Source organism: Columba livia, chromosome 6 (assembly GCF_036013475.1).
Source record: "Columba livia isolate bColLiv1 breed racing homer chromosome 6, bColLiv1.pat.W.v2, whole genome shotgun sequence".
NCBI classification, from domain to species: domain Eukaryota; kingdom Metazoa; phylum Chordata; class Aves; order Columbiformes; family Columbidae; genus Columba; species Columba livia.
The window spans coordinates 15,562,159-15,581,607 of record NC_088607.1 but is presented as its reverse complement, the minus strand read 5'-3'; the positions used below and the strand labels follow the sequence as shown (position 1 = coordinate 15,581,607).

Genomic DNA, 19,449 nt, shown 5'->3' with positions numbered 1-19,449 from the left:
ACAAGACAAAACACGTTCCTTTGTATCCAAGAAGAAAATTATTAGCAGGAAACTAAACTGCTGTCTAATTTCAAGTATGAACATTTCTGTTCCAAACCCTAACGTTCTCCTGGGATATTGGTTATGAATTTGTCAAATCTGTTATTCCTTTGAAAAGGCTGTGTTTGATCCAGAAAGGGAATTGAGAGGGAATACATTGCAGGGATCCCTATTCTCTGTGTGAAAACAGAATATATCTGAAATGTATCTGACAGAAAACTGACACTGGGTGGAAATAAGTAGTCTCGCCAGCCTTTCTGAGTATGGTTTCACTTACATATGTAACTCAGCATGTGTGCCTCCCTCTTCAGAAGTAATGTGTTGCTGGAGAGGGATGTGTGAATGGCTTCAAAACGCTTGGGGAATTTCCACTAAAGGAGGGTGTGGCATGTGGGACTGACAGTGGCTCCAAGAGTTTTGGTATTTCCCTGATAATTTGTTTGTTATGTTTGATTATGAGTAAATGCTCAGTTTATTGTGGGCTCACTCAGTCTTTGGATGTGGGTTTCCACTGCTCAGAAACCTCCCCGCAGCCACCTCTTTGCTTGGTGCTGGCATCCTCGTACACGGTGAGGATTCATTGCCCGTTAAACCCGCTGCCACGCCTGGCCCCATCCTCAGGTGTGCTCGCTCAGTCTGTACAGTTGTTTTTACATCCGAAGTGTTGTTGCAAAACTCCAAGTTTTGCATATTTAATGGGCAAATCCTTAAGCAATGCTGTGTCTGAAGCACAAATCCCTGCTAATTACAGGAAAAGTAAATGTTTGCGTCTTCAAAGCCAGTGAACATCTATCCTTTTTGCTCCTTGGAGAATGCAACTTTATTTTCCACAATGGAAATTCACCCACCCTGTGTGGCAAAACAGAGATGCTGGGCACATGGGCATGTGGGGGATGCTGCTTAAAATGCTTTTGCTGGACTTGGTTTGGGTGACATCTCTTCTGGCTTAGACGCAACAAGAGTGCAGGCAGAGACACTCTCGAGGCAGTAGCTATATCAGGGGACAAATCTCCCAGAGGTGCTGGGAGATGGTTGCCCAGCAGGCCTACAAACACTGATGTATATACCAAAGGTATATATTTGGGCTCAGATGAGCCTGCTGCATGTGCTCAGAGTGTGGTGTCTTCTGAGGTAGTGCCTGGAGGAAGAGGTTACGTGAAACAATCTTCGGCCCATCTCTGCTTGTAAATAAACCTGGCCAGGGCATGGCTTTCCCCACTGGCTTGCCATCCTCTGTACCACCTGATGGAGGGCACAGTCCAAGGCAGCACTGTAGCTCTGGCCACTAGCACAGTTCCTGGCGATGCCAGAGTATGGCCAGGGGAGATGTGGCTCCAGGGCTGGAGGTGGCTCCCACTAGTCAGATGGACAGAGGTGCCTTGTCTGGGGGCAGAGAAAGGCATGGGTGTGAGCTGCGCCTTAAGCGCCAGAGAGTAGACCCCTGTCTTTCTTCTTTATCGGTGAATGTATTAGTTGACTGGAGGCAGGCAGTGCCTCTCCCCGGTGCCTGCAGGTCTTTCCCTGGGGGGAGCAGGTCACATCCCTCCTCTCCTCTCCGGGGGAAGCAGTGGGGCTGCCTGTGTCCTGTGCTGCAGGTGGGGGCTCTGCCCTCTCCTCAGGAAGATGCTCAGGGGTCAGGGCTGCCTCTGTCGGCAGAGGTGTCTCAGTTCACAGCTGTGGTGGTGGTGGGGTGTCATGCTGACAGCGGGGATCTGCCCTGCTCAGCATCCCCAGCAGGCGGGTGCCCTAATTCCTAGCAGACTTTCCCCATAGCAGCAGGCAACAGAGTAGATCCGGAAATTCCTGAGCTTTGGGAAGTGGGCTTTAATGTAATTAACTGCAACAGAAGAAGAGGTCAGATAATAGGGGCAAAGGTTTCTCTTTAAAATGAAAGGGGAGGTAAATGAAACCAGCTGCCCAGGAGCCGATGCACTGCCTTCGTTAAATATGGGATGATGCTGATGGTCCTATGCAGCAAATTGTGGATCTTTCCAGAAAACCATTTAAAGGCAGCACAAGCCCCAGAGGTGACAGGATACAGACCTGTAGCCTCAGGTTTGCCCAGGTGCCTGGCACTGCCCTTCTCTGGAAGGGCTACGTGCATCCTGGCCTTGCAGCCTGCCCAAGAACATGGGCATTTCTGGCTGGCATCTGTGCTCAGCCCTGCTTCAGCAGACCCTTTGGCAGCAGCTTTTTTTGGTGTACTGTTCCCATCTCTCATCTTTGTGCCTCAAGTTTCATGCTACAGCTCCAGTCAGGGATGGGGGCTGGGAATTGGGGTGGTGCGTTTCCTAGCACTGGCACAAATCCCTGCCCACCGTGCTCTGGTTTGGCCACCTCTGGAGTGACGTAGTCACACCACCCTTGCAAAGTGATGATCGCAGACCATATTCAAATGGATTTTTTTAGAGATGGCGTACCCCTTCCTCTGCAGGTAGCTTCAGCTTTGTAGAATATAATGATCCCCACCCAAAGTGGCTGTACACAGCTCTTCATCTGAGACATGTCTCATCTAGGATTTATTTGCTAGGTCACTCTTTTTCTTGTCTGATTCCTGTAGAGTGTCTGTCTTCAGAGATAGTGGCATCAAACTGGGGCACCCAATGAGTGAGCTCTTCATGTAATCACCCATATCTATTCTCTGCTATATTATGAAAAATGGCATGGTCTGTGCCCATGGTGGGCATGTTGATATCTCTTGGGCTTTGGGGCCATCTCTGCTGCTGCATCATACTCAGAGCCCACTGGAATATCTGAGGTGTGCTAAGATGACCTTCCCCCATGCTGGAGACAAATAGCTTGTCTATGAGCTACATTCTCTGTCTCTGCAGAGCTGCAGCTGCCAGAGACCCCTGCCCGTGCTGGGGAGGGTCTGTCCATTCATCTCCTTTGGCACTCGGACCATGGGGAGAGGAGGATGCGGATGCCGTGGCCCTCAGGGCTGGCTTGGCCCGGCTGCCTGTGCACAGCGCTGCTGCCTGGGGACGTACTTGTGAGCAGTGGAGCTCTCTGCAGCTGCTGCTGGCTCTTTTGGAGGTTGGAGAGTTGTGACTGTTCGGGGTTGTTTTGTTGTGGTGTTGTTTTTTTGGTTTTTTTTTTTTTTAAAGTGCACTGATTCACTGTAAATATCAGCAAAGCTGCAGCCTTTGCTTGTGGGAATAATCCACGCCTAACGAGTGCTTCTCCTGCTTTAAAGGTCTGTCAGTTGTTTGTGTTTTGTGGATTTCTATGCTGCCTTTACTGACAGTTAAAGTTCTCAAAAAGAAGTGCTCTTGTCTCAGTGATAAAAACTACAGCTGGAGATGGCTCACCCATTCCTGAATAGGTACCAAGGCAGCAAAAACCTCAGTGCCTCTTGTTTCCTCAGAAGCATCATGCAATTGGTGCCATTTTCCCTCTTTCCCAATTTGAGGAGGTTGAAAGTACCTCTTGGTGTCTGAGAACTTCCCAGGCAGACCTGCAAGGGATCCTTGTCCATCTTACAGAAGCTTATAATTGTCTTCATGCTCTGCTTAAATACCTGGAGCTCCCCTCCTTGCTACCAACAAGATTTCCTACGACTGCATAAGTTTTATTTTTGCCTTTCGTCTCTCTGCCAGTTCTTATTTCTCTGGGTTGTTAATGAAGGTGTCAAAAAAATGTGACCATGGCACTGTCCCAGGGCATTTCTCTTCTGTGCAGGGTCTCAGCTGTGCCCAGCACAGCAGCACCTTCCCAGGCTGCTCCTCCGTGCAGTCACTGGGAGGGCAGATCCATCGATCAGAGATGCGCTCCTCTGGGGCTGCTCCTGGAGACATGTTCCTCTCCTGTGGCAGCAGAGCTGTAGGTCAGAGCACACCTTGTGCTTGAGTGCAATGATGAGGATGTGCAAGCCTGCCTTGGCTCCCAGAGGGGTTTATTCTGGGCTCTGGGACCTTATTAGCTGGTGCAGACAAATCAACCCGCAGAAAGCCTGCTACATTGGAGGGGCCATAGGCAGACTGAGGTCTCTCTAACTACATCTTTTCCCAGTCAATACAACCTTCTTTTTATGGCCTTTCAGCCACTTTTCAGCCCAGGTGATGGGATTTTTAGTCCACAGCAGTCTGAAAAAATAGTTTCTGTTCTGTTCTTAAGTGCTGTGCTAAAATCCAAACATCTGCTATCCCCAGAGTCCATTGCTTTGTAATTTTGTCTTAAAAAGTAATCTCTGTAAACCCCACCACTGCCTGCTGCTTACAGATCTGCTTTCCTCCCGGCAGCCAGACATTCGATAGTGTATAAGTGACTGGAACAATTTTGAACACTTCCTAAGTCCCCCCTGGAGATAATCTCTGCCCTTAGCACCTTTCAGTCACCATGGACATACAGAAATGCCTCTTGCCTCCTTCCCCAGGTTACGCAATGCTGGCATGAAGCTGGGGTGTGACTGGCATGATCCCGTGCTTTACCGGGGACACAGCTGGGACCATACACCTCAGGGAGGGTTGACAGAGGAGGTTCTTGTCATTTGATGCATTTGCTAGTTAAGCCTCTAATGCATTTCTGTTCTGGGTCAGTTAGTGCCGGCCTTGTTCCCTCTTCACTGCAGCCCTGCAGACCTCCAAGCCCTGCACAGTTTCAAGTGCATTTACTGTTACCTGGTTAGTGATTTGGAGCAATGAGATGTAGAAATCCTCTGTGCACGCTCATGCGTGTGGTACATGTGCTACGTGCTCTGGCTGAGGCTGAGTTAGCCCACAGCATCCTTTGGGGATGCTCCTGCTTTTCAGCAACCAAGTGAAGCAGCTGCTGTGGCCACTACAGCTGCCTGCTGGTGTGGATGAGGTGCATGTTATGGAGCAACCAGCCCTGGATAGGTGAATCTACCTTTCTTCAGACTCCAAGCCTTCACCCTGTTACACATCACAGCACCATGGCTGCACTGAAGTCTGTGGAGAAGCAGAAGGGTCTGTGTAACTCTGGTGAACACCGAGTGGACGTGGCTCCAGTGAGGGATGGGAGGCAATGGTTGAGCCAAGTCAGCCCTAGCCGGAGCTACTGTAATTCTTGTGCACCCCCATCACCCCAGCACAGCTCTGACACACTCTGGGGCTCACCATGTCAAGTGGCTGATGCACAGTGCAGATTTGGGAGGAGGAGGTTCAGAAAGTTTCTCTTGCAAAACCTATTTCTAAGCTCAATGGCTGTCCCAGTGCTATGTCAGTGCATGCTGCAGCAGATGTCCTGGTGTCTCTGCAAGGCTGGGAGGGGCCCCTGGGAGATGTGCAAGGGCTGCCACTGCTCCTTGCATGGGGCAAGAGGTGCCAGCTCCACTTCCTCAGGAGGAGCTGGTTGGGATTACCTCCAGCAACAGGTGTTTGTGGTCCAGGACAGACTGCTTTACCGTATGTCCTGAGCCAGGAGACAGTATTGAGGCATTTCAGAGCCTTCCTCCCACACTTAGAGACAGATGATTCCCATGATTAGCAGCACTATAGCTGTGTTTTATATAAACACGCACATGGAGAGCAGGAATTAGCCATCTGTATGGAAAATGTTCCCTGGCATTCCCAGGGCAAGAGGGATCTCTCTGAGAGCAGGACATCCCTTGCAGGTAATGTACATGGCATTTCTCAAATAGGGGATTGGGCTGTGGGCTTTGCTGAGAGAATGAGCAAGGAAAATGCAGGTTGTGCTGGGAGCAGACCAGGCATTGAATGGAAAGTGTCCCACAACCCGGACAGAACAATGCAGTTATTCCCATGGGCAGCCTGCCCTGTCCCCTCTCACATGTTTACTGCAGCAATTTCCAGTGTTTCTCAGATGGTGTTTGTGGCTCGGGACCCTTCTCCCTGGTGCCTGTGTAGTGTTCTCCTGTTGCTAAGGAGCCCTTCATTTCAGCCATTAGCTGTGCATCTTGTATTTTGCCATCCTGTAAAAGCAATTTTTCCAGTGGCAATGATGCTGGGCTTATCTGCCTTTTGGAAACAGGCTTTCCCCAGTACAGGGAATGGGTATGGATAGGTTGAGCCAGGTGAGCAGATGTCCCAATATCTCCCTGATGGTGGACCCCAGGCACAGGCATCATGTCAGAGGGTCTCTTTCCATGGGGTCTCCATGAGATCAGTGCAAAGGGTGCTGCTAAGCCTTTGCAGGTGGCGTTTTGCTCCCAGCCTTTTGCATTCTGTACCCAGTGTTTCATCAGCAATAGTAAAGCAAGTACAAAACTTCCTGTGGTTTCTGCAGGGCAGGACGCTCAGTGTTCAGGGTGCATCCACCTCACACTCTGTTTTGGAGACTGAAGGCACCTGCCAGACACAGCCATGGCTAGAAGGCCAGGGCAGGGCAGGGTGTAAGCAGAGACTCCAGCAGAGCAGAGTTTTCTTGGTGTGGGGCAGCAGCAGGATGGGAGAGCATGGTTCAGGGCAGAGCTAATCCCAGCTGTCTGATCCTTCTCTTCTTATTTTCCTTCCAGTTACTACATTGATGGCCGAGTGGCCAAAGCAACGGACTTCCTGAAAACGCGCCTGTTAGACACACTCTCTGACCAGATCAGGAAAATCCAGAAAGTGCGTGAGTCTGAGAGGGGTGAGGGGGCACCATGCCCATGGTGCCTGACCGTGGCACAGCTGCTGGCCGGGACTCTGGCCTCAGCTGGGGGTGGCAATGCTGACAGCCTAAATGCAGCCATCCCTCATGCAGGGGCCGGGAGGACAGACCAGGCCCTGGGGTGAGATGTGTGGTGGTTTGGGAGGGAAGCTGCTGCAGAATGGTGTGGGTTGTGCAGGTGTGATGGGATGTGGGCTGGATGCAGGGGATGGAGGCAGATACTGCCATGCAGAGCCTTTCTGAAGCAGTTGGCTGGCTTGAGTCTTCCACATGTCCTTTCCTGAAGGTAGGAGCACATAACCTGGATGTTTTCTGAAACTTGCTCCTGAGGATGAGGAGAAGAGGGAGCAACCAAGTGGTACCAAACCAGCCAGAGCAGGGCTGGTGACGTGTCTGCTCAGGAGGGGTCTCCTACTGCAATATCTTGTCTCACTCACTGACTGTGCCTAAAAATGTTGCTCACAAAGTTGTGACAGTTGCATTTTTCACTAGTGGAGAATCTTGATCATTATGAACAGCTATTTTTTCCTATGATGATCATGTTTTGACTGTGATATAAAACCCAGCTGTTGCTGGAGTGCTGTGTCAGAGCCCACGGCTCTGCCTGGCCAGTGCAGCGTGCAGCCAGCACTCCTCTCCCCACCGGTCGTGGGGACCCAGCTCACCTCCAGCAGCTGGGCAGGGGACGGGGGCTTTGCAGAGTCCCCCTGCTCCAGCTGATGTGGGGGCCAGGGCTGTGACTGGCCTGCTCAGCTGTCAGTCCCGGAAGAAGTAAGGAACACCTAGTAAGCAGGTAAGGCTTTAGGGACTAGAGATGTCAGTCCATCTGCCTTGTCTCGGTTTTCATACCATACCAGTCACCACAATGTCTTACTGTTTTAATTCCTTGAGGGAGAAATTGTAGGATGAGTAAACAACTCAAAGAGGCCCCAGGAAAGGGGATGCGAGGGTCGGCACAGCAAAACTGGAGGAGATAAGCTGCTTGCTGAGTCCTCTGGCACAAGCCGGGAATCATCCACGCATGTGGATGATCCTCCTGCTGCAGGGAGGCATGGCAGGGCGGCCAGTGTGATTAGCGCAGGGGTTCAGGCAAGAAGCATCTTCTGATACTGCTCCCATACGGGAGTACAGCACCCTATCAAAAGCGATGGCGCATATCCCACCTCTGCTGCAGGTCAAGAACCTGCTGGGAAGGGAGCAGGAATCCATCCATCCCAGGAGCAGAGGCAGCAAAGAGATGCCCTCAGTGTGGGCTTGGGGGAACCCTCACACCCACAGGGCAGGATTTGGTTTGCGTGAGCCAGGGCTGTGAAAGGGGTCTCCTGGGAATGCCAGTGTGGCTGAGCAAAAGCACAGCACTGGGTGCTAATAGCCTCCAGCTTGGCTTTGAGTCCTTGCATCCTGCCGGGGCTGATTAGAGCAGCTGGGCTTGTCCACTTCCCTGTTTTATTGCTTCCTCTCTGACCGGGGAAGGTGGCGGGCTTAGATAATTACAGGCAGGATGCCAACACCTCTGGGGCTTCAGTCAGGGATGTCGACTCTCACAGGCTGTGAGTGGGAGGCAGCCCAGAGCTGGCGTATTTAACATCTTTGAGGGATCCCAGTCCATCCAGCACATTCCAGTGTTCCTCACTAATGGGGCAGGATCCATCAGGCTGTGCAGAGTGCTCCTTGGGCTGCTGGGTTTGCAGACATCTGGTCACAGGAGCTCATCACCCGATCTGGAGAAGTGGGATTGCAAAAGAGAGGGCGGGGCATTGTGCAGTGCCAGAGGTTGCTTGTGCTGGGAAAGGGCATCTCCAGTCACCCAAGCCTTCCTGTCCCACCTGGCATATCACAGGTGTCTGCGCTGCTGGCTGGAGCCTTGTAAGGGTTGTACAAGCGTGCTCAGACCTGCATGTCCCACCCATGCCAGGGACTCCTTGGCCATCAAAGCAGCCCCTGCTTAGCCATGGGGATGGCTCTGCCTGTGGCCAGGGGCATCCACTGGTTTCTTCTTGGGTGCCTGCCATTCCTCCAGGCAGCTCCAATACATGTCCCAGGGCTGCCACTCTGCAGAGTCATCAGGGCTGGGGTGATCCCTGTGGCTGGTGGCCACCTTGCATGGGGAAATATGGCAGTGGCAGGAGAGAGTGAGGACCAATCTCCCAGCACTCAGGTGTGGTGAAGACATCTAGTGACCATGACAGGGCCACACAGGCACTGACTGCCCAGCAGTGGTGTCACCAAAAGGTCTCCATAAGCCTTCCCGGAGCACAGCAGAGGCTTTAAATCATAGGTTCATGAGAGTCATTTTTGTTGCTTTTGTGTCCTGTGCAGGTAGTGAACACGTACACACCGGGAAAGAAGATCTGGCTGGAAGGCGTTGGTGCGACCTCAGCCGGAGGCATGAACAACCTCTCCAATTCCTATGCGGCTGGGTTCCTGTGAGTTACGGGTGCCAGGGCACTGCCACCCCCACAGGCTCTGCGGGCTGGGTGCTACAAAGCTGCTGCAGCCAGGAGAGAGCCAGCTCTGTGCCCAGACACTCCACCTGTACTTCCCTTTGGCACTCCCCCAGTAGCCCGGGCACCATTATTTTCTCGTTAGCATCCTTATTACCCCTCCTCAGCTCTGCTTTCCTCTAGGTGACCCTGTCCCTGGCATACCCAGAGAAGCAGAGCAAAGAGGGGACTGCTCCGGGCCCCACACGGGTATCCATGGTGTGCCCGCAGGGCATGGGTGTGGAAGGGGAGGTGTGATCCAGGTATGCCAGATCCAGGACCCAGGGCTGGCATCCCAGCAGACTTGCCTTGCTTAGCAGCTCAGGATCACCCAGACCTCCTTCCAGCCTGTGTTTTTAGTTCAGGCTGCAACCATGTGTTCTTGTGTGCATTCACTCCCAGGGCACCTGCCCTGGAAAGTGCAGGAAAGTCAGCAGTATTCTACTCCGGAAACCATTTTCTCTCTTTTGAAGCCACAGCCATTCCTGCCTCCTGGGGCTTGTCTACTGGCACAGCCCAGCAGCATGGGCACCCAGCTGCAGAGCACCGTTCACATCTTCAGAGCTGGTTGTGATCATGAAAGATGGAGGAAGATTATCTGGGCTTTGTGGGGAGGGACAGGGCATCCCTGGGATATCTGGCCTGTGGCAGGCCGTAAGGGTTGAAGTCTTTGCCAGGGCAGTGGTGAGAAGACAGGCTGCTGCAATGCTTGATCCCCACTGCTGAGATGGTGGGTGCAGGGTGCTGGCAGGCTGGGAGGGCACCCCAGGCTCTGGGCGCAGGGCTGCGACTCTGGGGTCTACGCAGCGGCTCAGACACAGTGTTGGAACATGCAATGTGGGCACAGCTGGGGCAGAGGTGGCTGCAGCAGGGGCAGAGGCATGCAGGCTTGCCTGGGCAAGGACAGTGGGAGCCAGTTAATACCCAGCATGCAAAACCATTTGAAGGCTTAGGCTCAGGCACTTAGAACAGGCACCAGGTCAGGTGCACAAGAGCAGTGCCATACCTGGAGCACAGCTGTGCCACTGTGGCTGAGGAGTGCCCCCCACAGTGACTTGACTCTGCTCCCTCCATCCCCAGGTGGTTGAACACGCTGGGCTTGCTGGCTAGCCAGGGCATTGATGTGGTGGTGCGGCACTCCTTCCTCGACCACAGCCACAACCACCTCGTGGACCAGAACTTCAACCCCTTGCCGGTAGGTCTGCCCGAAGGCATTGCACTGGCATCTACCCACTCATTTACTGGGATGTTTCTCTCCTTGTGGCCTGTCAGAACTCTACATGAAAATGAACTTTTTCAGATATGTTTCTTGCAGTATTAATAGGAGATGTCAGTTCATGTCAAACACAACATGATAGAGGCAGGTGGGAGAGTGTTACCTCTGCAGCTGAATCTCCATCTAGTGCTCAGGGTCAGTAGCACGAGAGGGAGGCTGTGCCACCCAGGGGTGACAGTGCAGACTGTGGAGTTGGAGGGAGGGAGGGAAGGAGGGATGTGGCAGGACCACGCATGGCACAGGGCGGGCAGCTGTATTGCTAGTGGTGAGCCAGCCCAGGGGAAGGCGGGCTGGAGCCTCAGCACCCAACTTCAGATCTCTGGAGACTGAGGTGAAGGGCATTCCTGGCTTCACTGGGAGAAGCAGTTCTCACCAGTGCCTTGCACCATCCCGCACTCTTCCAAAATGCCTGAGCAAGTGGGGACTCCCAGCACACATGGTGCTGATGAAGAAACCATGTGAAAAACCCTGTTAAAAGTAGCAAGTGTTTTTTTCATCTTTTTTGAAGAGGGTTGTAAATACCCTTCCTTCTAAGTGGAGAGCCATGCAGAGTGGCTGGGTGCTCTGCATCTCTCCTGGAAGGGATTTCTGGATTCATAACCTGGCAGACACTGCAGGTGGGCCAGGAATCCATGTAAGGAGAGGTGCACAGCCCTGCTGCTGTGAACCTGCCTTAGATGCTGCGCTGGGATCTAGGAGCAGCTGCAGAGTGGCGGAGGCTGAGGGAACCACATCTTAGTGAGCTCTACCTACTCAGCCAATGAACCTACAGCACCCCTGTGACAGCATCCCTGAGGGGTCAGGAGGGGATGTGGGAGGTGTCTGCAACAAGAGGTCTGTGTTTAGCCCCCTAGTATGGCCTGGTGGGTGGCTCTGGAGAGCAAACCACTGAGTGAGAGAGCACAGAGCCCTGCCTTTGCTGTTCTGGATATCCCCTGGAGCACCCTGGGCTGCTCCTGCACACACCCCTCTGCCAAGCACACCTGCCAGCTCTGGGGCCCCAGGCTATGGGGAGCCTAGAGGCTTTGAGCTTTGTCTAAGATTACTCTGAGCCTGGGGCAAGTACTTGATGGATTTCTTCTGAAGAGTCAATTGCCATGTTGAAGCAACATCCCCCCCACCTCCCCTGGACCTCAGGGTCCCCCCAGGTTGCTCATGGCTGGATGGGTGCAGGCCAGCTCTCCTGCCACAGCAGGGACAGTGGGCAACCCACAGCCAGCTCCCCTGGCACAGTGGGGGCTGCAGGTGACCCACAGCCAAACCAGCAGAGCAGCGAGGGCAGGAGCCCTGGAGCAGTTGGGGCAGACATGCAGTGAGGAGCGGGATTAAAGCCAGAGAAGGAGTTTGAGGAATAAACCCCAGGCTGTTAAACACAATGGGGGTCTTTAAAATTGTTTTTGCTGTTTATTTAATGATACCTCTCCCAAAAAGCTAGAAGCCAACCCCCTCATGGCTGTTTCCTTGCTCTGCCACGTGTTTCCGTCTTTATCTATTTCCCACATCCCACCATCATGCTCTTGCACAAACTCCAGTGGGTATTCCCCCAACCCCATTCCCTCTGTTCCTGTCCTTTAAAAGAGCCATGGGCAGGTGCAAACCGACGGAGGGTTTAAAAGGTGCAAACAGTCAGTGAGACCCGACTGTGACAGGGCAGCTCTTTTCCCGTGGGAGCTATCAGGGAGATGAAAGCCACTGGCTGTACCTGTGCGGGGCCATGGTGCTGTGAAATACAATCTGCTTGTTAGCTGCTATGACAAAGAGGTTTCTGCACATGGGGGGTGTGAGGCAGCTGCCTGCTGAGAGAAGGGTCACACCACTACAGCATCAATCACAGCTCCAGCTGGCAGCTCCTCAGGGAGCCAGGAGCCAGGGCTGGGCTCCCTGCAGCAGCCTTTGCAATACCTCCCCTGCCACTGCTGATCCCTGCTTGTCAGATAAGAGGATGGCATGTTTTGGGATGCTGAGCTGAAGCTGAGCCTTTTATGAGGGTGTGCTTAGGTGCCAGGTAGCTGCCCGGTCCAGGGGGAGTTTTCTGTGTGGTCCAGGGGCGGTGTGGCAATGCAAATACAGCTCTCAATCCTCATGCTGAAGAGCTCCCTATAGAAGACCAAAGACTTGTGGTCCGTCACCATACAAGCTCTGTGCTGCTGCCATGAGACCCCTCCTCCCTGTCCTCCAGCTGCAGCCCTCGGATGCTGCTGGTCTTGCTCATCTTAGTGCTGCCTCTGTTAGGGCATGTTACGGCAAATGGCATAAGGAAACTCATGTTGTGTGGGTGCCACATTTGGGGATTGGGAGCACAGATAATGGGGTTTCTTGTTGGGCACTGCTCTGTAAGTCTTAGCTTCTAAATTGCTGCTTTTCATCCTGCCTCTGCCCCAGGGCTGCAGCACTTGGGGATTTGTTATGTGTGGGAGAAGGAGCAGACAACTCTCTGTGGTGCTCTAGGTACAGCAAGATACTCTCCACTGTCGTGGGCCATGCTGTGAGCTAGTGAGGGGTATTGTAGGTCGGGTGTGCAGAGAGCAGAGCCACGCTCTGGGTGTAGACACTGGCAGCAAACCCTGGCAGCCTGGTGGGTCTTGCTCTGTGTTTCCTGAGTGTCAGCCTTGGCTTGAAAATAAACTTGTAAACTCTCACCATTTGGGTGGGAAATGCAAGAGCACCTGGGAATAGCTGCTTGCAGGAAGGAGTGCAATGAAACCTTGAAAGTGATGGTTTAAGCTGGTCCATTCCCGGCTTTGTGCTGTGGTGGTTGCTGGTACAGTGCAGCTTGGCTCCCCAAAAATGGCCTCATGTGGCAGTGAGAGAGCAGCTCTACCCTCCTCCGAGGTGGTGCCATCAATGTCTGGTGCAAGGGATGGGTGCTGCAGCGGGGGAGGCGAGGCCATGTCTCTGAGCCTCCTTCCAGGTGCAGATGAGGGAATGGGTTTCTCTTTCTGGACTAACAAGCAGCAAAACAGGAGAAACTGGGCAACATGAGATTCCCTGGCCTGAGCACTGTTGCGATCAGGCTGGGGAACAGGAATGTTCCTGCCCACTTTCATGCAACTGATCTCAAGTGTTTTAATGCCTTATTATTTTTGAGATAACTTTTCCATGTATCACTGGAGTGCTTTTTCTTCCTGAGTGATTGGGGCAGCCATCTGTATAATAATGAGGGCTTGACTGCATGGCTTGAGCTTGAGAAGCACTTCAAATAAAGCCTCTCACGGGTATGTCAGTCTGCCTGCCTGCACCTATACCCATCGGCACGAGTGTGTGGGAGTGAGGAGTGGAAGAAAAGAGGGCAGGAACAGCACTGATATTCACCCTTCACAGAGCAGTGCCTTTGAAATGCCGCTCTGGCATTTAGTAGCTCTAAGCTCATTTCAGACACGCAGTGTACATACTCCATCTCTCTTTCCTTAATATCTTTCTGAAACAGTCCAGAGGGATGTAATACATTTATTTCACTGGAGAGTTCCCCAGGTAGGTGTGAGCTTTCTCTTCAGATTGTTACAGCATGTTAAAGACTTTTCTGAATGCTCTTCCATGTGGCTCTCACCTATTCTTATCCACCCTTGGTAGTATTTTCTGCTCCCTTAATGCACAGTGCTGTAAGGTTATACCTATGCATAGAAAAGCTTGAGTACATTCCTAGGCAGGCCCTGAGCAACACAAACCCCGAGGAAAAGCCAAAGCTGAAATCCAGACTTCCACCTCCTGATAACTATGGGTCTTCTTGGACTTTCTTCTAGTGCTGTGGATGGTGACATACTTGGTTCTCCTGGTTAGGTAGATGCTAAAACTTCCCTTCTGCCTATGGGTTTCATATATAGCATGAGAAAGGCTTGGAGGGATCAGAGGGAAAAGCGGTGGCAGGGGCTGCCTGTTCAGCTGTGGTAGTATAAGACAGTATGATATTGCCTGTGAATTGATGGTGTCCTTGAGAAAACATCCCAGCAATGCAGAGGTCTGTGCCTGATGGCGTTGTGGTCAGATGCTTGGACACTGCAGGAGATTTTTCACCTCCTTTTCTTAGCCCAAAGGCACTGAGGAACTTGATGGTAAAGTTACTGTCTGTCCTGGAGGAGAGAGGACCCTTGGCTTGGACCTTAGTGATCTGTCACCTTCCTACCCAGGCTTTCATAAAAGCCCTGGTATGAACGAGCTCGGTGCCAGGCTGCAGCCATCCCCACCATCCCTTGGGGTACCTAGGGCACAGCTATGGTGCAAGCCATGCCTTTGAGCAGTTCGATACAAATGGCACCTGCCTGACTCATCCTGATCACCTCCCAACCAGCGCACAGGTTGGGGCCCTGGTCTCTGTGTGCGCAGAGCCAAGGTGCCCTCCAGTGAGGTGCCGTGCTGGGTGCCAGGTGTAGGAGCGGGTCCCCCACTGCACTCCCGCCTGCCACATGTACATGCTCCCCGGTGCGCTCATTAGCTGAGCTGGCTTGGCCGGATGCGCTGCTAATTGCAGCTGGAGATCCCAGCCATCTCCGGCCCCTGTGCTGCGTAGGAGGGGGCCCTCCCTGGGCCACGGCTGTGGGGGCCAGGTCCTCGCCCACCTGTGCCCATGCCCACCCTGCTCGCCCAGTGGCTGTCCGGCTGCTGGGCTGGGCAGAGGCAAAGAGGAGACCCAGTATCCATAGAGAGAAGCATATGGACAGCCCTTTCCTGCAAGCGCTCGCGCTCCCACCGCCGAGCCCAGCCAGCTGGCTGCAGGGCTGGGGGAATTCAGCCCTGCCGCTGCACCGGCCCATCTGCACACCCAGCACTGAGTCACTGCGCTGTGCACAGGCAGCCGGACGCGCTGCCAGGGGTAGGACGGCGGCTGTTGTTCCCCCAGTGGGGACCCTTGGCTTTGAGGTCACTGTCAGAGACCAGGTCAGGCTGCAATATGCCATGTGCCACGCAGGCAGTGGCGCCGTCCCAAGCCTGAGAGCAGCAAAGGGTGGGGAGAGGGAGCGGGTCCATTGGAGTTCGCACACACATGGAAACTGTTCCTGATGACCATAAATCCGCTGCGCGAGTGTCTGGCACCCCCATCTGCCCTGCATGCTGGAGCCCTGCTCTGGCGGGAGCAACGCCTGCAGATGGGGAAGGGGTGAGCGAGGCGAGGACGGGCAGGATCTGTCTGTCTGTACAGGATGTTCGCTATGGCCATGGGAGGGAGCGATGAAATCCCGGGCAGTTCAGTTGTGCGTGGGGGAAAGACTCTCCCAGGAGATGTCGAGCTGGATCATGGCCTGCTGAAAGGCGGAGTGGAAATGGTGCCCTGCAGAAACCTCCCAGACAGTATTGGCACAAGCACCTGAAGCAGGTCTGAGGAGGGCATCCCCTCTGCTGCCTTTTTCTTTCAACCGTGATCATACCATGTTTGAGGACTGTGGCATCTTCTGCTCTCTGCACCCTCCCTGCATTCAGCCTTCCGGGAGCTTTAAGTCTGCTCTGATGCTCATTTTATCTGCAAATAAGGAGACAGATTTAAAGTGCCGAAACTCTGCTTGCTGTCACAGTGGGTTAAGGCATCTTTCCATTTTAGTGTACCATAAAAAAGCCCTCTGAAGAGTATATGCTTGGACTCTCCATTGCATCAAAGCTGTGCTGCCAGCTAGCAGCTCTGGCATCCACCCGCCAGAGCTGCGGGACATGTGCAGACTCAGAGCAGGGCTCCTCCTCCCGCACTGAAGACCGGGGCAGAGACACACACTGTCTAGGACCCGCATCAGTGGCTTATACTTGGAAGGATGGGCATGGCCACTGCCCACATCTCCCAGAGGCACCGTGCTAGTGACAGACCTGCCCACCTTGGTGAAAGAGCCATCCTGAGGCTGTGGAGGAGGTGGGACAGCAAGACCCTTCCCAGGGTGGGTTGGTGCTCACCGGTGGAGAAGAGAGAAGTAGCGTTATGGTGAAAAGCAGTACAAGAACAGGAAACAGCAAAGAAGCTTCATTTGGTTTCCAAGCCCTCTGATCTGGCAGCTCTGCTCCTTTTCTGTGGCCTCCATCGCCTGGACCCCGTTAGGGAAAGGTGATGACAAAAGAGAGGTTTTGGCTGTTCCTCCATCTGCTCAGCTCACTGGGAAGGTGGAGGCTGCTGGCTGGGGACCAGCTTGCGAAGGGCAGCAGCAGGCAGGGGCCACTTCCCACATGCCACTTTCCCAGTGTCCGGGCAGGCTGTCCCCTTGGTGCCACCCACACCCAGCAGTGATTCGTGTAGCTGCTGCTCCCACAGCAGAAATTTTGCCTTAATGTCAGTGTTTGGCCTTTCTCCAGGTTAGAGTAAAAGAGCAGAAGACACAGAGACAAAGGAGAGGGTCTGACCAAAGGGTGCAGCGGCTCGAAGTCTGGGAAGATGTGATGTTTATCAGAGGCTTGATGGATTGTGCTGCTGGTGCAGTTTGAAGAGACCCTGGGCTGTAGGGCAAATGGCTGATGCTCAGCCCAAACGCAGAGGTTGTGGTGCTGCTGGCACCAGTGGGTGAGGTTGCTCCTCTCTGAGCCTGTGGATACACACACATTATCAGTTTATTTGGGACTGGGAACAACTCTCCTGACTGTCCCCTCGTGGTGCTATTTGGGACTTACTGCAGAGCTGTTGCAAAACATAATGTGGTTTCTGTTCCCTAACCATGAGTAGATATTCAGAGGGATGGACAAAAGCCAGCTTGAAATAAGCCCCCATAAATGCACAGGGTGCACAACACAGCCACAGCAGCAAGTCTTCTGCTCTACAGTGCTGCTCCTGTCCTGGTTAATGGAGCAATTGCCCTCCATTGCTGTGCCTGCTTCCTCTCCCACCCTAACCAAAGCTCACTGGTGTGCAGGACTGGCCGTCTCTCATGTCATGACTCAGCCATAGACCACTTGCTGGCAGAGAAAGCTGCCAGGAAGCTGTGAAGGTGGAAGGCAATGCAGGAAGGAGTGCTGTGAGAGGAGGTGTTTGCAGCCGTTAGAGCAGGAAGGAAGAGGATCGGCACGATGAAAGCAACAGATGCCCAAGCAGAGGTGCCAGCAGCTTCAGGGTACTGGTGGTGGGCACCCGCAGGGACTGAGTCTAAGCAAGAAAGGAATTGGGCAATGTTGGCCAATTCTTTCACAGGCACGGGTCCCTGGATCAAAGTAAGTGTCTATCCTCTCTTGCTGATGCTGCTGGCTCCTAGCAGCCCGGTCCACCTGAAGCCCCCTCATTTGGGACTAGAAGGAGCTTTGTTCCCTACATGTCTCTCCTGGGCCCTTCATGCATTCACAGACTCTCTCTGCAGCGCCCTCCGTGGTGCTCAGGGCACACCCACAAATAGCCTCAGTATGACAGCAAATGTTGTAGGAGTCTGCTCACCAAATCCTCAGCTCTCCAGCACCTCCACTCAAGGAGGCTGCACATGCAAAATGGCAAACAGGTCATATCACTGAGGATGGGCGTGTGGAAGCTCAGGAGAACAGCATCAGCGCCTGCTCCTGGAGCTGATCCTTCTGATATTAGCAAATTTTCCCTCTGGGGAGACGGTCTGCCCCATTCTGCTTGTCACTGGACCTTGTGCAGGATTTGGTTGAGAAAGCCTCAAGCTCCCACAGTCCAAGAAGCACAAAATACTCAGGGCTAATGTTAAAAGCGGCATCAGTCCAGCCTTGCTGAAGGAACAACCAGCCGTGGCTTGAACAGGATGTAAGGACCTCCGCAGGGAGAAAGCTTTGGATGCTGAGGATCTCTTTAATCTAGTGGAAAAAGAAAGAAAAAGAACCACTGATTGGAAGCTGAAGCCAGACAAATTCAAGCTGAAAATGGAGTGGGATTGTTAACAGTGCAGATCTTTAACTGCTGGAACAAACTCCCTGGGAAGTGGCGGCTTCTCTGTCCTTCCAAGCCCTCACAACCACAATCACTACTTTTCTGGAAGATGCTTTTGCCAAAAATGAGCCATCAGGCTCAACAGAAGGGTAAAAGAGCAAAGCTCTCTGACCTGTGCTGTACAGGAAGGCAGACCAGCCAGCCCTTATCTCCATATGGGTTGCTTGGACTGTGGAAAAACACAGATGAAGGTGCAGGAAAGGAGCAATCTGTAATAGGCTGTTGAAACTCGAGTGTGCCTGAGGGACAGAAGAAGAGCTTGGGCAGCTTCAGAAGAGGGAAGAAGGAAGAGGAAGAGGAGGAGGGCAAGCAGCAGCCAACTTATGCTGCTGGTGACATGGGGACATAGAGCCATGCCCTGTAGCCCCAGCTCATTTGACAGTGGGGACAGCAGGCTGCTCATTTGAAGTTTGGCTGCCTCTGCCGGTTACAGCCCCCAGAAGACCAAAGAGCTACAGCTCAGTTACTCCGGTTTTCTGGTTATGGCAACATCTTCTCACACGTGGTGAGTGCAGAGCTGAATAAACTCATGAGGGCTGTAAAGCTGCTTTGCTGTCTCTAGGAGAGAGCATGGGGATGTGCTCCTGTGCCCTTTCTGATGGCTCTGGAGACAGGACAGTCTGGTTAATAGGTCTGTCTGAGGGGCTGCCTAATCAGCCTTGTTTCCAAAAGCTGAAGTCTCTAAAAGCTCCTGCAAGGATATAACATGTGCAAAGATATCAAGTGTGACCCTCTGGACTCTCCCCATCTAGTGGAAAGCCTGTGGTTCTCCACTGACCCCATGGTGCTCAGAAGATGTGGCTGGCCTGAGCTCTGCATGTCAGCTCACTTGAGACAAGCACCCTTCCTGCCCATAAATCAGGCTCCTGGTCAGGAGACCTTCTGAGGCGCAGGAAGTCTTTGTCTTCGGGTGCTCCTTGCCTACAGTGGCTGCACTGCTTAATGGGTTTGCAAAGTAATTAAAGCAAGAAAGCTCTCTTGATTCCCAGGGGACTAATAGCAGACCAGATTCCTGTCTGTTATTCTTCCTCTACCACTACAGCTGTATCGCTGGCTCAGCCCTCACAACAGGAGCCCTCTGTGACTTCAAAAGCCAAATCCTTTCTGCGGTTGCACTGGTCTGAGCCATGCATCTCCCTGGGGATCACTAGGGCTGCCTCTGCTGGGATGCCCAGCATGGTGCTGCAAAGCCAGCACTCGCCTTTGCAAGGGGCATGTGGGCACTGCCAGCCTGGGGCCACACT

At 53.2% G+C, this 19,449-nt stretch overlaps 1 protein-coding gene across 3 annotated transcripts in view; it reads left to right on the top strand.

The window, feature by feature from the left end:
* Nucleotides 1-19,449, top strand: part of HPSE2 (heparanase 2 (inactive)) — a 112,889-nt gene that overhangs the window by 88,013 nt on the left and 5,427 nt on the right. For all 3 annotated transcript variants that reach the window (XM_065067235.1, XM_065067236.1, XM_065067234.1), the window contains 3 exons: nt 6,476-6,569; nt 8,929-9,035; nt 10,173-10,287. In XM_065067235.1, the coding sequence (XP_064923307.1) occupies nt 6,476-6,569; nt 8,929-9,035; nt 10,173-10,287 (316 nt within the window). The remainder of the gene's footprint in view (nt 1-6,475; nt 6,570-8,928; nt 9,036-10,172; nt 10,288-19,449) is intronic.